The sequence below is a fragment of the Atractosteus spatula genome, chromosome 6 (genome assembly GCF_055471065.1).
Source record: "Atractosteus spatula isolate fAtrSpa1 chromosome 6, fAtrSpa1.hap1, whole genome shotgun sequence".
Taxonomy (NCBI): domain Eukaryota; kingdom Metazoa; phylum Chordata; class Actinopteri; order Semionotiformes; family Lepisosteidae; genus Atractosteus; species Atractosteus spatula.
In genome coordinates this window covers 64580301-64598097 of record NC_142711.1, presented here as the reverse complement: position 1 = coordinate 64598097, position 17797 = coordinate 64580301, and the positions used below count along the sequence as shown (strand labels likewise).

Here is a 17797-nt window from a genome sequence, read left to right as displayed (position 1 = left end):
CCGCACCCCCCCAAAAAAAGGCTCCACAGTCCATGGATTTGAACCCAGACTGTCACTGACCGCAGACTAGTTCAAATCATGGGTTCAAGCCAGGATAGTCCTCATAGAGGCTCAGAGATGGGAAAAATACTAGAAAAGGACTCCTTTGAAGCAAGTTTCTTGTATTTTCAACATATTGAAAACTGATTGTTATGTCTATTGAATGTTCAGTTTCATTCAAGGCATGAAAATTTTATTTCATGAAATAATGAGAGGTCATTGTACATTTTTGAGCTCAGTGCTGTTAATACAAAAACTGACCTCAGTAGGTACACAGACTGGAATATAAAACAGCGCTGGCTGTAGAGAACAAACTTCCACTGTCGCCAGGCAGTTCGACATATGTCAGTTAATATTTAGAGAGACATTTACTGCAGGTGGCTACCCTTGCTTGGCTGTTATCATAGACCCGTGACACTTGATGATCCACATATCTGTCCTCAGGCTTACTAATATATAAAATCCCAGGCTGCTGAAAAAGATTTTGTAGAGAAGAGTGAAAGACAGGTGAGGTAATGACAGAAATGAGAGGGGGCCATCCAGCCTACAGTTTGCAAAGGAGCAAGTAACAGGTTTATTCCATGCTGAAAAGAGAAGAAAGAAAACACAACATTTCGGCCGTGGACACCTGAAGAAGGCTCCACGGCCGAAACGTTGTGTTTTCTTTCTTCTTTTTTTCAGCATGGAATAAACCTATTACTTGTTCCTTTGCAGCCTACGCATGCTGACGCAGCTACCCACCTGAACTACTACAGCCTACTGCCTCTTGAAAGAAGTAAAAGCATTGTCTTCGCAACATGACTGAGAAACTTTTGTGTCCTCTAGTCTCAGTTTTAGATACATGTCCCCCTGTAGTTTTAAATAGTGTCCTCTGGTTGGTGTGGCTGTTGATTCTGAAGAAGTCAGCTGGAATTGAGGATTTTAAATACTTGAAGCAGGTCCCTTCGTAGTTTTCTCTGTTCTAGACTAAAAAGATAAAGTTCTCTTGTGCTGTCAGTGCAGAGATTTCTTTGAGCCCAGTTGCTCTCTGCACTGATTCTAGAGTGGCAGAATGTTTTTATAATGTGATGACCCCAATTGTACATAATATTCTAAATGAGTCCTACTAGTGTGTTACACAAATTTCACCTATTTTTTAACTACTAAGTGTTCTTAACAATTACTGTAAAATTACTGTAAAATCTTCAAGTTTTTCATCCAAAATCCATAATCAATATTTCTGCTACATGCAGAAATAACACTCTGCAGTTGCCTACATTAAATGTAATCATCTGTGTGTTTTGAAGTTTGTTTATATCTTTTTGAATTTCTATTGTACCTTTTACAGTGCTTGCTAATCCTCCTATTCTTGGTATTATTTGCAAACTGACACGTTTCCTAACTGCACCACATACTGTAGATAATTGATAGAAATTAAGAGCGGTGGTTCTTATACAGATTCCTGTGGTACTCCACTACCTACTTCGCCCGAACCAGAGTCTTCATCAATTACCTATACTCCTTTTCCTATTAATTAACCAGTTCTTAATCCAAAAATGCATTACTTTGAAAACCTACTGTTTGAGATTTTAGAATTCGTATTAGAACTCTGACAAGGTAGTCAAGCAAATACTTTCTAAATACATGCTGAGTATGCCTAAAGACCAATAGCAAACTGGAGACTTCAGGAAGGGCGCATGGCTAACATGAAGATTTCTGTTGTTTTTTGTGTTGTTGCATGGTGATAATGTAAACTGGGGGTATTCAGTCCATGGTCTGTTTGGTTCTTACCTTTTTATAGAGGCTGCGCAAATCCCTGTATTGCCACATGCTGTTGAGGACCTGAGAAGCTGCCTTCACCACCTTTGGTGAATGCCTAAGTGAGAGAACAGAAGAGGAAACAGACATTTATTTTTTATAATAGAACATACAGTACTGTAACTACAGTAAATCCCCACAGCTACATAGATTGGCAGCACATGTCATCTACGTTCTGAGCACCACATGCAGAAACACTTCCATATTCTCCAGGACAAACCTAGCTCACCTACCCACTCTGTCTTAATGTGAGAAAGACTCATGACCAGCAGTTTACAAATTCATTCATTATAACATATTTTAATCCAGGTTCAAAGTATGCTTCCCTTATTTCAGCAATGAATTTCTACCTTTCCCAGTGTGTGCAGTATTATTGGCAGGAATACACAGGAGCTGCAGTACTAAATACATTGGATATGGAAGAACATTAGTCAATGGTTTCCATTAAGTCACCGGCCAGTAAACCATCCTTGTGCTTCAGATCCCGTTCCAGGAGCGCACTGGTCTCTGTGTGCAGGACTGCCTGGCCGGGGAGCCAGCTGGCTCCTGCACATGAAGCACAGTCCTCAAGACTTCTGTTCCAAAACTCTGACGCACGCTGGTAAGCAAGCTGTTTATCTGGGCAGGTAACGGCACAGATCGTGAGTGGTCCTGCGTACCCGGGCCAGCCCCCGTGTTTCCTGCGGTCCCGCCCTGCTCCTGCCCAGCTGGAGTCCTGGGGGAGGTGAAGAGCTCACTGGTGCTGTGGGAGAGGCGGGCAGAGGGCACCGATCCACCGCCGGTCCATTCTAGAGTCCCCCTGAGTTTCCTCCACTCCACTACAGAGTGGTCCTGCTTCACCCTTCGTCTCTATCCTACAGGAGCCCTCAAGCGATGGCGCTGTCCTCCTTCGGCCGCGAGCAAATTTCTCAGGCCGGCCTGGATACGCTCCATTTCTAAGGCAAGTGTAAGACACGGACTCCATCCAGCTGCACTCCCCGGTGCATTGATATCCACAACTCGCAAGTATTCCGCTCCTCTGCTCGCAGGGGCATTTCTAGAAATGAATGTCGTTGAAGGGTTCCAGAAATCATCTTTCATGAAGGTGTATTCTTTTCTGCGTAGTCTTATGACAAAAGTCTTTGCAGCTAACTGATTGTGGTAGCTGTACTGTACAGTACGAGTGTGTACACATACACAGTGAATGTGTATATTTATATACTGTACATCTAGTCTCTAATTAATGTCTCACTACTACCTAGGTCTACATTATTTGCAATGCACTGCTGAGACAGTGTATAATTGCTTTTAAGCAATTAAGTTAATTACTTTTAGGATTCTTAATTGAAATATAATAACATAAGTAAACCGTAATTAACTGAAGGTACACTGTGAACAGCACCATTTATTTTAACACAGGAAAACCCTCCTCATCAAATTAAAAATATACAGGGGCTATTACACCTGGAAAGAGAAACATTTTTCATATAAGCAGAATGATCAGCCTTCTAACTGTCACATGCTTGACAAGAAACGCCAATTTAAGTTGATTTTTGTGTTGAATAAATACATGTACACCGGATTTATTGCAATCTCTGTAAAGAGATGGCCCTGTCAACAGAGAGCACAGATGAGGCAGAACTCGTGTTGATTCGGCTGAAGGTACACTCTGGATTTGCAACGCTTGAAGAATAACTCCAGTTCTCCGAGGCCTGAATGGCGTCAAGCTATTGACTGACCCTCTGATTGCTATTCCTAAACAGCCCGATGCATAAAACTGGCTTTTGCAGAGGAAGGGGAAAACCTCACAGACAAACACACAAACCCATCAAGTGATGTGTGTCCGATTCACAGTGGGAGAGTAGGTCAAAACTTGATTTAATTTGAGCTGAAAAGTGAACTTAATATGCAGGTTTCAAATTTAGCTCAGTAAGTTCTGCATTCAACTGAGAATTTTCTTTAAATATAGCAGTTAAAATTTGTCAATGTGCTTACTTATGCCTCTTCCATAAAATGTAGTGAAAATTGGACAAAATAAAAATGATTCAGAAGTTATAAAACAATTCAAAATGTATTAAATTAATAATATCTTTATCAGAGCTTTACCAGAGTATCTCTACAGTCTTTATTTATGTAGTACTAGACATTGAATCACTTACTCTTTGGTATACCAAAATAAAAATTGAATGTATAGCAACTTCTAAATTACATTTAATATGTCAAAAATACAACTGATTTCCTTAAGAGACAACAGCAGGTAAAATAAATCTATTCAGAACAAGGTCCTGCAAAAGATGCCAAGTCATAAAAGGCCATAACAAAGTGTTTATATTGAGTTCTATTCCATTTATAGTTGTCTTTGCAAAATTATGAACATGTTTAAATTAATTCTTCATAACAAGCTGAATAGGCTAAAATTGATTGCCCCGGCTAAGATTACATGGGTCGTTTTTAACATAATTTAGCTGAGCAAAACTAAACTGGGAGTGAGCCAGAAAGGCTGGCATTAAAACAAGTTTGATTGAATCAATTTAAATCTGTTTTGTCAAACAATAAAAACCTATCAACACTAATAAATCACGCTTTTTCCTTTTATTCCTCCAGCTGTGCAAGGTTTGAGCGGGATCATTTTCTACAAAATGCTTCCAAGAAATTAATGATCCTTAATATGAGTTATGCATAACCTGGAACTACAATAATTCTCTTTGTACTGTAGGACTGTGCTGTACATGAGCCCAATGCAAAACAATGAATAAAACAAAACATAGCTATCACATCTGATACATTTGAAGAATAATAACAAATCATAGTGTTATTGAATAGACAATAAAAGGCACAACTAATGTACCCATACAGTTATGTTATAATGATTTTTGTACATATTAAAATATTCTGTACTGCTCAATGAGTAAAGTTGTACCGATCTTCTGTTGCCATGATCTGTATGAACACCTATGCAGATGAACTAACTGTAGGTATCCTAACGCCATCATTGCTTTTAACATCTCCTTGGCTGTACGAGGTACAGTACGAGGTACTTGCCTGCATGGGATTATGAATTGTGTTATAGAAAATGCACCACCACAGGCAGGGGGGATTCTTAAAAACTGCATGGATATCTTTTTCCAAGCAGGAGAGTTTAAATAATGCATGTGCTACTCAGGTAAGAGAGCAACACACTGCTTGTTGAAAGCAAATGCTAGAGTATCCTAACATGAAATACTTTATGTTCAAGTCCGGTTTATTAATAACACTGATATACTTTTATACTTTGCCCACCAGGGCTCAGAGAGTTACAGAGGTGAATTCCAGACCGAGGAGAACTCTCGACCTGGTCTTTGGGTGTTTGCTTGTCCACTCTGAGCCTCTGGGTCCTCTGTGCTTGAATCCCAGCATGGCCAGAGCAAAGCAGCCAATATTGGCTAACCTGTGGTCATTATGTGGGTCATGTGGGGGCGCAAGGAGGGTTTCTGGGTCACCCTCTACGGGCAGCACTGTGCATTTAATACCAGGGTACTGTATTCTCCAGGGCTTACTTCACTCTGTCTACACAAGCAGCCTGAAGACTGTTCACCACCTAGTTTAAAACCAGAATAAAGCTCTCAGCCTGAAAGCACAATGAGCGTTAGCAAAGGCTCTCATAAACCATTAACTTCCACTTTGTGACCTTTCCATTTCCTTATGCCTACAAATGACTGGCCAATATTACATATTACAGTGTGCTGAGCAAAAACATTGACGGATAAGTCAAGCAACCATGCCCCCGTGATGAGAAGGAGTGTTAAACAGCCGCCAATGGAAATGTCCTGATGGGAGCAAAGTAAATGTATCAGACACAGTGCCCTAAAGGTCAGCCATTACTTGGAAAGTGCTCATCATTCACTGTCATGTTGGATAAACACATTTATTAAAACCATTAAGTTTTTGGTTCTGAATCATGCAACAAGAAAGTGCATGGTGATAATATGAGATGAATGACACTAAAGGATTAAGCCAATAGGAGATGTGGCAACCAATGTTTCCACTAATTTTTAATGGCCTGTGTGCGCAAACATTTAGAGATGTGCTCATTTTTTCCCCAGTCACAAAAACTTGTGCGCACTAAATTGAGTGTATGTAAAATTGTAAACCTAAAATAATTTTTTGTTAATATAGTCATTCTCATAGAAGCACAGCAGTCCAAAAGACCGGGACAGCGACTCAACGATGCCCAGTCATTTCATAACCTGTGTGCGCACGCACACGCGCACGGCTCAGAGGGCACATTCGTGGCGACTGGCGTGAACATGCTCAGCTGGCCTAGCCAGTAATGAGATGGTTCCTCTTCTCACTTGGCATGTAGAGTGCCTCTTGACAGCAAGTGTTCCCCAAGACTCAGTTAGAATTATCTAACTGCAAAAGTGAGCTGGCCTTCTTTCAAAATGAGGTGGGATGAAGATGCTCAAAGACTAAGTTCTGCTGTCTAAATCCACTGCTCTGCAGCTGTGTCTTTGTTTACCAAAACAGGCACAGCTCCTCTCTGGATTGTGCCTGTGAACAACAGGGGGCTTGCACTGGGGTTTGGCAGGTAGCATGTGTCAGCTAGAAGGACTGCTTCTTGTACCTTTGAAAGCAGCTAAAGCACTAGACAGTGTGTTTTTCTCGGTCCTCTGCCAGGTTAGACACCAGGATCAATAAGCAGGTGTGCCATGGAAGGGAAAAATGTACGTCAATCTGGAAACACAAAGGGCATTTCCCTCGAACAGACCCAACGCCCAGCCAAGGCAAACAAATTAAGACCTGGTCCATCTGTAGGAAGAACCAAATCAAGGGAGAGGAGGAGGAGGCAGCAGAAGGCAGGCCATGCAGCACATACTTGTCTCCCTTGCTCCGGGCGATGCCAATGAGCTTTTCAATGCCCCCGGCATCACGTAAGGCCTTGGCGTTCTCCATGTTTTTAGTGATGACTTCGTGCAGCGCGCAGCAGATCGCGGTGACGGTGTCGTCGGACATGGTCTTGCCGGTGCTGCTGTTGGTGCTGCTGCTGCTGTTGTTGCCCCCGGGCAGACGGTGGACCAGATCCCGCATAGCATACTTGCCTTTTGGTAAGAGGCGGGAGAGAGGAGAGAAAGCAGACAGAAGGCATGAGGGGTTAGTTCTCTTCCCATCATGGAAAGCCTCGGAATGGACATGCTATATGCTATATCCATTACAGGCCACATGGCACAACTTACTGCCTTATAGTGAATGCTCAATAAAACTCAATGCAGTCTCTCTCTTAATAAAGCAATCCATTCTTTTTAATATTGGATGTTGTGCTTTTAATGTTTTCTTTCTGTATTAGAAAGAAAAAAAAACGACACTGCTTAAATCTAAAGGCTCGCTTGTTGTTGGTGCGGTTTGTAAGAGATGTCTAGATCTCAAGAAGCAAGATGACCCACATTTTTGCTGGGGAAATAAACTCCAGACGGTAGAAACTAATGACAACAAAAGGAAACCTAAAAACATTATAAATTAAAAGAATAGTGAAGGCCATGCATTTACAATTACTCAAGAGAGATGTGAGCTTAAAAAAAAAGCTTAAGAGACATTGTGTGAGGAGACATCAAAAAGATATTTCTCTCCTTTCTTTGCTCAAACGAGAACTCAGATATTTAGAACTGCCACTGGAAAGAATTTCAACAGGAGACATTTAGAAAAATGTAAGTTAAATACTGTATACCTGTACAGCACAACCATGTGCAACCACACCCTTTTCTGAGCATTTTCCAGTGCTGGACTCATGGTAGAAAATTCTCTTTCCTTCAAACTATTTTGGAAGCTGTATCTGTGCTGACTAATGTGTGCAATACAGCATGGAAAATTACTCTTCTGGGTCCATTAAACATCTTCAGCCTCACCTTGGGAAGCTCAGCTACCTCAGCTCAGTAATAACCTAACGATAATGCCACTTCTTATTGTTCTTATTGAATCATAAAAACCTAATTTAGTCTATACTTGAAAACAACATCACAGTGGAAGATGCTGCTCTAAACAGCTCACTTTTATGTTTCATAGTAATTAAAACCAAAAGTGAATGACTAATCACACATGACTCCTTAACAGGAAGACACACACAGGAGGACAATATAAACTTGGTTGGCTCTGTGTTTGTTCAGCCATTTGTATAATGTTCACATAAATTATATATTGTACTTTGGGACTTTTTCTATTTTTGTTTTACCAGCTGCTAGTAGCTATGATGGCAGTAATACTGGCATATTTTCCCTTTTTCAGGTATAATCCACACTTGTATATTTTATCTAAATGTATGATCTCATCCTGGCCAAAATGAATTTAGGTCGATGCTCTATACTGCTTGTGCTCTAAAACTTAAGTAGTTTTTTCTACAGAGAGCTCATGAAGCTCATAAAAATGACAGTAGCTAACCTTGTACAGTGGAAAGAAGAGAGAGCCCCACACAATACTGCTGTTGATTTGAAAGTAGTCAACTCCCACCTTGAGTGGGAGCTCTCCTCTTCTTTGTTTTATACTTGAGAATTGTGACAAGCCTTCAGTACATCTAAGGATGATATGTAAGTTCATCCTAAACTGGAAGAATATCTCCCACTACTGGAATTACAACAAGACCATAACAGTGCAATGTGCTGGACTTCACAACAGCCCAATTTCAGAAGTATGGTCCCTTGTATATAGCAGAATACCTGTAATTTGAACTGTTATGTAGTGTATCCACTGTAGTTTTTTCAGAGAATTTATAGTGAGCTCCTGAAACCAGATGAGACATACACCATAGTAAATATTAAGCTCAGAAACAACATGGAAAAAATGCTCATTTATCAGTTTGCACTTCCAGGCAGAATTATCTTGCCTGGGAAAACAATATGAGGGCGCGTACACACAAAATCTAATTTATTTTAGAAGATGTTCATGGGAAAGAGGGCTGAGAAGAATACTGATACTGGCTGTGCTGGCTTTGCTTTGCCTGTGTAATAAATTCAGATGAGCCACCTGGCTGTGTGCAGCATACACATCCTTCATCAGACATTGAGAACGTTCCTTCACATGCTTGCTCTCCTACAGGACACAGCCTTCCTAAAAGCTTCGTATTGCCTTATTCATATTACTCCAAGCAGAAGATAAAAAATTTTATAATGCATCAGATTTTTATAATTGCTGATTTTTATTCCAAATAAAAAATAAACAATCAATTGCTGCATTGTTTAGGAAAGTGTGAGACGCATTCTGTTTAAATACAACAAATTTTGCTATCAGCTATAGTAGGGCTACTCGACTTGTGGTTCCAATCGACTGTTGCAATACTTGGAAGTGAACAGCTTTTTAATTGCTATATAGATCCTGCTAATTAACAAATAAATAATTAAGGATCCGGCCACAGAAAAAAAGCACACGCCATTTCTACGAATGTCGCTGTCCACAGTATGTCCATGCTTAGGGATTAGACGCACCAGAAGCTGTCGATTAATCAGCGAGGTGTTTCGAGCGCTTCACACAAGGGCCATGTGACAAGAGGAGCTGAATTCCTCCTCCTGAGTGGGCACAGGGAACACATGCAGGTGAAACAGGCGCAGGCCTCACTGCCCGGAGGACTTCAATCCCATGCATGTCAACGCAAGTGAGAGGACAACTGCGAAAAAGCTAATGATGGAAAATCCCTGAAGAGGCTGCGGAGGAATTATTAACCAGGGAGAGTGTGTCAGCTGGAGGTCAACAACACTTGGAAGAATTGCCAGGAGGCTCTTTCTCCGACAATCAAACAATAGGAAAAAAATAAACTGCCAGATGAATACAGCCTAATGTAATTAAGACCTCAAGCGCTCTGTTACGAACTGCAAGAAGTAGCAGAAGAAAATGCCTATATTTCTGTATAGCACTTTGTTTCTGGAAAGAGAAACTGACGTACTACACGGCTGTGTTTCAAACCTTTGCTGCACGAGACTCCAAAAACACCAAAAATCTGTAATGTCTTTAATTCCTCATGTCTGTGTTCATAAGATTTTGCTCATAAACTGTGTTTAATTTTTTAAATTTAGTTCTGAATGATTTGCGGATATACAAAACCTTCCTTGAAGCAGATCTGGTAATTTAAAAACCGAAATTACAAAGTGACATGTTTTCCTGATTCAAGGGCCTTCTGGGATTATTGGCGATAGTGGAGCAATGTGCTATGGGAACAGACGGATTATCTGATAAAAAAGAGTGCCACAGGATATGAATGTGTGAGATCTTTACTAGAAGAACAGGAAAACTGTGGCTGCTGGCTGCTCAGTGTGCTTTGCAAAGAGCTCATACAATGGTCATACTGTTGAAAACAATCACCCTCACAAAGAAGAGCCTGTTTCTCAGATAGTTCTGGTGGCCACCATGGAGCTGTGCTTGGCTTATTCGCAATGAAACCTCGATGTGTTGAGTGTGCATGGGGAAAACATGAAAATGCCAGCGTGTGTGAAACCCCAGGGTGCTGCTCATCAGCATCCCGTGAAAAACAGCACTGACAGCACCTGAGAGTCTAAAAGAGAAAAGATCCGCCAGCTGAGATTCATTCATTCGAGTCACATCAGTGGGAAGACAGACAGACGTCACTGCCTGTTATGTAAGCAGGGGATATTCAAGATAGATGTAAAAAAATCCGAACAGCGGAAATCAGTGAAACAGCCGGTCCCTGCAGTGTAGCGGTAAAAACAGCTTGTATCTCCAAGAAGGGGGCCCTTTCACCCCCCAGACATTAGACAGGGCCCATTCTGACTACAGAGAGCATGTGCATTCAGTGGCTGAGAAAGAGGAAAGTGGCAGTGAGCAGGGAAGGAGACCTTCTGAAACACGTACAGGACACTTTAACAAAAACCAGACGAGGACAGGTTTAAAAAATACGCTAGTCGCTTTTCACATGAATTTTAAGGTAACTCAATAGGAAGATTTTGAACCTGCTGCGCTACAAGACCCAGAGACATTAACTGACCCACAGGCCTACACTTTAGGTGCAGTGCCATCCCCCCACCTCCAGGTTCAGATTCAGCACTGATTGAAAAGATCAAAACGGGTGCTGATTGAGCCCCTCCACAGGCACATGTGGGGCCCTCTTGGGCTGTATTGCAGAAAATGAGCCAGGAGAATTTGGACAATAATGCTCCAAAAGAAATATTAGCACCCCCTAGCAAAACATAACCTGGCACGTGGCCAGCAGACACCAGATTTTATCAGACCGAGCTACCGTGAAAACCTCGCTGGACTGTCTTCCACTGAATCTGGGTTTTAAGAAGATTTGTTGAATTACAGCCACATTCAAACCACTAGGTCTCCAAAGCTTAGCAAAATCATTGCACCATCTACAAAAACACAGAGCACGTCATTTATCTGCTACTCCTAAGAAACACTTTGCATGTAATCCTTAAAAGATCCTCTGCACTGTTTTCCTCCTGTAAATTTCAACCCAGTTTCTGTAAACACCCTGCAGTTGTGTTAAGTACGGCAAAGGCTCTTTAATTGCATTTGTGTGCTCACTAGCCTTGCCTTGCAAGATGTTGCTGTTGGTGTTGATAACGAAACAAGGAATGTTAATTTAATTTTTGGGCAAGAGCCTGGTTCTCTGAAGTAAATTAATTGAACATAAATTGTGTTTCCTGCATTAAGATCTGGCTCTCTGCCAGGGCATACTTCTCACTTGTCTTGCTAAGATCAAACATAAAAGGTAGAGATAGAAATCTGATTGAAAGAGATCAAACTCCTCCAAATGACAAGAAAGGTGAAATGATCTGTCTCTTGTTAAAAGCATATTTAATTAGGCTATTTAAAAATTGGGTCATTCCTGATAAAACTGATAAAACAAACTTTAAAGGTAGTATTAAAAAAGTAAATTGAAGATTTCAACAGAGTTGACATAAAATCTTTCTACATGCAAAGAAAATAAATGAAAGTTAGAGACTGGCTTAAATGATATTTCTTCCATTCGCTCAAATTTTATTGAAGTATTGTGTGCACTAAATAACCAATGAAAAATGAAAACTATGTTTTTGCGCATATTTAGTTTTTCCTCTTGACAAACACTGCTGTAAACTGATGCCAGGAAACATGTCCTGTTGAGGCACAAGGAGGACCAAAAATAAACAAATCGACAGCAGTCTCTGAAAGAAGAGAAAACATAGACAACTTTGCAACCACCTAGTATCCTAGGTCAAACGTTACTTCTTATACTGTAGGTAGGAAGTAAGGTGGCCTTTAATGATCTTCTGTTTTACAAGGGACATATTTCAAACAGAGACTGACGTTCTGAAGCCCAGAAACACTGGAGACATGCAGTGCTACAGTACGTGTCAAAAGAATATGACATTGAGCTGTGAATGTAATTAAACATTTTAAAATTCAACATTTCAAAGTCCTTGAGTTTTCTTTTCCAGCATGTCTGTGACAGCTCCGACCAAGCGCTTCCCTGAAAACTTAGTTTAACGTGTCAGAAAATCAATTGCCCTGTTGGGCGACATGACAGGTCTCTCAGACAGTGGACATCTCGTAGGACCAATACTAGGAGCTTCCTGGAAAGCTAAATTGACTTCTACTCCACAGAAAGGCACTCAACACGACTTCGCCAACACCATAGAAGTACTATGTACTACTAGCATCAGCAGCAACAGCAGAGTGGAGACTGATCCAGACTTAGATGCCTAGAAAACATCAGTAGACATTGGAGGCCGGGAAGGACATTTAGAAAATGAAATTCAGTTCAGGCAAGTGCAAAGCACCACTTTCCAGGAGCAGAAATGCACATGGCAAATACTGACAGCAAGACCGAACTTGGTAGTTCAGCACTACAGTATGGTAAGGATTTACAGTTTGGGACTGACTTTGCAGGAAACAGCAGAGGAAAAATGTTTTGAGGTGCATTTTAGCTTTGTTTGATGATCCATGTAGGTGGTGTCTGCCATCACAAAAATTAAAATTGCAAATCCCATGAAAATTGAATTCACGGCTACCTGGGTATTTTTTCCCCTAGACAGCATGCTAAAGTAAGCCACTCTTATCACTTTCATACTGAGAGGGATGTCAGAAATACAGCGTGTTTCTAGTGTTTATATATCCGGTACGAGTATTATAAATGCTAAGGCGTTTTAAAAAGATCTGCTTTCCATGTCCCCGGTTTAAGTGCAGCTGGAGCGACACATCGCTCAACAAAGTGAAACAATGTCAGGTCCTCTCCTTTCCCTCGGCGCTAGATTTCCACACCTGTACGCTCCATCCTTGCCAAGCTGAGCTCTAGTCCCTTGATTAATGTGAGGAGGGATCATCCCCATTTTCACTAATTCCCAGTAATCACACCGGAGGCTGTGGGGTGTGAGGCATTCGCGCTCAAATCTGGAAATCCCACTCCACAGAGACTGCTGCAGGGATATCTGATAAGAACGCGGATTTTCTCAGAGAACAGTGCAGATTAAAAGGAGAACAGCAAGGGTCAGGTTCTCCATGTAAATTAAAAGCTTCAAGCTGTCGTTTGTATTCCCCTTCCAATATACAATGGCTGCTTTTGAAAAAAAAGTATGAACAATTGTTTGGGAATTACAATAAATCCTAAATTCCATGCTTTGTTCTGGGCACATTGTGAAAGTTTGTCATCTGAATTACAGTCTTCTAATAGCTGTATCAATTAGTTCCTTTGATGTCAGCCACTGGAGATCAAAGAGTGGAAATTAAAAACTCAAGATTTAAAATCCTTTTGTGAGCAGCACTTCAGCTTAAATTAAAGAAAAAAACACCTTATGGTTGTGATGAAAGAATAGAGGGTGGCTGATGATTTTAAAAATACAAAATATAATTATTTTGCAAGTTTGTCTGATTACTTCATTCTTGCACAATGATTTAATCAAACTTTACATGTTATCCCAGAATACATGTACTGTAGAATGAGCCATTATTTTAAAAATAAAAATGATTCTTTCAGCAGTTTTTGCAAAGCAAAATTTATGTCACTGCTGATAGAGTTTTAATATATACATTATGTACAGTAATATAGTAGCATGACGTTTTCTTTGCAGGAAGTGCTTTTGTAGAGAAAGTACTTCCAATGTCTTCTTATAGTACAAGCTAGTCTGTCCCCAAAACATACTGATCAGCTCTGAGGACTGAGTTTCTCTAGTCGGGGAAACCTGCCCTGGTCACCGAACTGCTGCCCATCCAGTTGCCTGTTACCAGGGTGACGTGCTGATCCTCCCCAGGTCACACTGCATTTGGGAACAGACGGCCACTCCAGTCCCAGTGTCTCCAACATCCAGTGGGGAATCCGCTACAGTGCATACAGTTTATACCCAAGATCACCGGAGTTCCCTGGACAGTAACTATACTGAAAGACAATTAAAATGCAATGGCATTCTCTTCGTTGCATCATGCAGCAGATGCTCAGGTTGCTCATCTGCAAGAGGAACAGACGCTCGGGGGATTTTCTGGTGTGCACAGAACACATTTGCCCTCACGGTTTCTGAACTGGTGAGAGGTGCACGATGACCTGTAGCAGAGCATGGATCTCATGGGACGCCATGCGGTGTCACCATGTGTGACCGTCGCAGTCCTGCGCGGTGTCGCACCCTCGCCGCTCCGCCCTGCCGGTTCGTCCCTCACTACCTGGGTGCGAACCCGGGTCTCCGCCGTCACGCAACAGAGAACCAGCTAAAGGAGCTAAAGGAGCTAAAGGAGACCTCCCCCCAGCCCGTTGATGTCACCGCGCTGGAACCAGCTCCGCTACACGTGCATAAGGAAGGCTACAGCAGACCGCAGGTGAGGTGTGCACATTCCCGAGCTGTAAACCCTCTATTTGGGGAGATGGGCTGGGGAGCACAGGGAACAGCCTGGGCCCTGTGATGTCAAAGCAGCTGGTTCGTGCTGTGTCAAAGGCATACCAGCAGCCGTTTCTCACGTGTCAGGTGCCTGGGAGTGACAGCGGTGAGCACTCTTGTTTTCACGCCATGGCGGCTCCTGAAGGCAAGTGCGCCACAGCTACAGCAGGACCTGGAACAGGCCGATACGCGAACCCTAACCCTAACCCTACAGACAGCTGGAAGGCTGCAGTTCACAGTGCTTGTGGCCTCATCGTGGCCAAATCCTGAACCCTCACCAAGGGCTCGAGTGGCCCTGTCGGGCAGCAAACGCAGGCCGCTTCGGTCCCATGAGATGGCAGGTTGTCATCGGGGTTTAATCTAGAACTGCTGCTGTTGGCCACGTGGGGAAGGTGGCAATCGTGTCTCGGCTCCGACCAGAGCCTGTGGTTACACAGTGGAGCCCCGCTGCCCACCTCCATGTGGACAAGTCTGGTACTGCAGGCGATGTCACCCCCCCCAGGACCAGATAACCAACACTTATCTCAAAAAAATTGTTTTTTACTAACTTAAAGCAAATGGTTAAATTCGTAGGAAAATGAAAACTTACTATATAAAAACTGACTTCTTATATTCATACAAAATGAAGAGTCTGTAATTATAAGGGGGGAAACAGGATAATGAGCCTGTTGAGTTTCCAGTCCATAATTAAATACTATAAATAATTACAATGTGTCAAAATACTAGGGCTGAGGAGATACTCTACACAGGTCCTCTAGAATTAGGAGTAAAAGTAAAATCAAAATGTTCCGGATAGTGTGCTGTACATCAACAGTGTTGGCAAATGTTACCAGAATTCCAGGTATTTCCCAATTTTTTCCCCACATCTGAGACCTTATCTGATGCATTGAACCTCCTCCACACTGAGGAACGAGGCCAAGAGGCAACGACAAGGAGAGGAGACCCAGGCCAAGCCCCGGGGCTGGAGCTCCAGGTATCCCAGCTCCCGTCTGTGCTGAGACGGGGCTTGTGTGAGCTCGGAGCTCAGAGCTCCGCGCAATGAAAGATTACCGTCAGAGGCCTTTTGTGCGGTTCCAGATAACATGAAGTGCGTAACGGATTATGTCAAAGTAAATCAATTGGATTTCATTTAAACTATTTGCGGTGTCAGTAACTTTTTCATCTGTTGAAAGCACCTGAATAAATTCTGCAATTACTATGTGGAAAAGCAATATGTTTTTTAATATAACCGTGCACAAATAAACTCAAGGGAAGCTGAAATAATTAACGCATTTTAAACACAATCATCCATATTCCCCAAATGTTCTATAATCTCTGAGAGAAAATCCTGGCTGCGCGTTTGTAAAGACATTTTAAGTCTCTGGGTCCTTTTACTTTTTATGGTAGTTTCTTCAGGCTGAAATCACCTTATAAGAAGAGACAATATTTTATTGGCTTCAAGGATGTGGAAGTAATGGGCTACAGAATGTTAATCTCAGATCAATTCTGGTTCATTTAAAGCACACAAAAGGGCACTTTTCTTTCCTTTTAAATAGTTTCATTAAGTTCCCATATGCTGAGAAGAGGTTATTGGTGAAATCATAAAGAAAATAACACATCTGAGTTAAAATGTACCCGAACAAGCAAAATTTGAATCATATGATTAACCTAACTCTCTCTTTAATGATAATTACTCATTGATGTGAGAAAATTAGGTGTATACTGTTCTAAAAAAGCAAAAAAAAAAGATTTCAAGCACTGGTATGTTTTTACATTAAAAGCAGCATAATTCCTTCTAATACAGTTGGGAAATACATGTTCTTCACCAGGCGCCACCAAAAACTATAAAACGTAGTCCTCACAGCATTCAGGAATTCAGAAATACAGACACAGTACAGCGCAGCTCCAGCTGGATAAATCTTTTTTGTTAAATATCTGTGCTTTTCAGAGGTTTTATATTTACAGAGTAAACAAAGAAATATCTCTGCACTTAACAAAGAACTGCCTGATTTAGTCTGGGATTTTCCTATTTTCTGTAATTTTTTGTCTTTATACCAGTTTTACTGTTCTAAGTGTATATCTGCCCCAGCTGAAGGACAAGGCGTGGTGCAGAAGGCCTCTTTCTATTCAGTTGTGTAATTTATGGTTCTTACTGTATGTCGATGCTGATGTGAGTGCCCTGATCAGTAATGTGACAACATTTGGATGTCTGGATGTCAGTATTTCCAGATGCAGGCAGTGTGCATGTCTCATGACTGTCTGTAATGTAGAATGGAATGAGTAGTTTACCCAGCCTGTGGAAAACAAAGACCTTTTCCTTAAACTTTATGGAAAATCTATTTTAAACAATAAGAATACAACAGTTCAAAGATATTAACATATATTTACACACTGGACGCAATTATTGGAATATGTTTCAGTACATCAGTTTGGGTCATTTTCTCAACAGGAAGAGCTTGAGGAAATCCAGGATGCTCTGAAAGTTTCCTCGGGTCAGATCTGCAGTGAAACAGTTTGCCTGAAAAAGGGGGAGGCAGTTGCCATGGAGATGGAAAGACCCACCAGGAAACCAAGTTTATAAGAAAAAGATCAATAGTCTGTTCGCAGCTTCATGGAGAGAATTTCAAACAGCTAGACCCGTGTTTATATAAGGGTTTTATTTGAGAACCTCTTTTCACCCAGAAATGTGACTTCAGGCTTGATTGTGAGGATTCCTTCCTCTTTCCCCAGCAACATTAACCAGCAGGCGGAAGAGAGATGAAATAATGTTGCATTGTTACTGAGGTGCATAAGCTTTTATCTTATAATTTAAAAAAAAGCTATTTGAGGACTGAGCAAGAACTGGGCTCCCGATCATGATAACCACAGAGTCAAAGGCATGAGACTGATTTCGAGCAGTGCCTCAGTGCATAATTTACATGTTCTGTCTGTATTTCATTAAATACCCAGACACAGCCTACCATTCACAGGAAGAACCAGAAGCTTACCAATAAGTTCTTTGTTTCTCACATCTAAGGCCATGTTTCTTAAAGCTGTAGCGACCGCACACACCACCCGGTCGTTGTCGATCCGGAGCAGCTCCACCAGAATGGGCAGGCCCTTCTCCTTCCGAACCGCTGCCCGGATGTACACAGACCACTGAGGAGAGGAGAGCCGAGGAGAGGAGAGGACATCAGAGGAGAGGA

At 41.7% G+C, this 17797-nt stretch overlaps 1 protein-coding gene across 1 annotated transcript in view; it reads right to left on the bottom strand.

Annotated features, from left to right (window-relative positions):
* The window catches only part of LOC148833189 (catenin delta-2-like), a 313017-nt gene that overhangs the window by 26301 nt on the left and 268919 nt on the right, over window positions 1–17797 (bottom strand). The window contains exons 17-19 of the mRNA XM_088918834.1: window positions 17600–17750; window positions 6671–6893; window positions 1810–1894 (exon numbers count right to left, since the gene is read on the bottom strand). Coding sequence (XP_088774960.1) covers window positions 1810–1894; window positions 6671–6893; window positions 17600–17750 — 459 coding nt within the window. The remainder of the gene's footprint in view (window positions 1–1809; window positions 1895–6670; window positions 6894–17599; window positions 17751–17797) is intronic.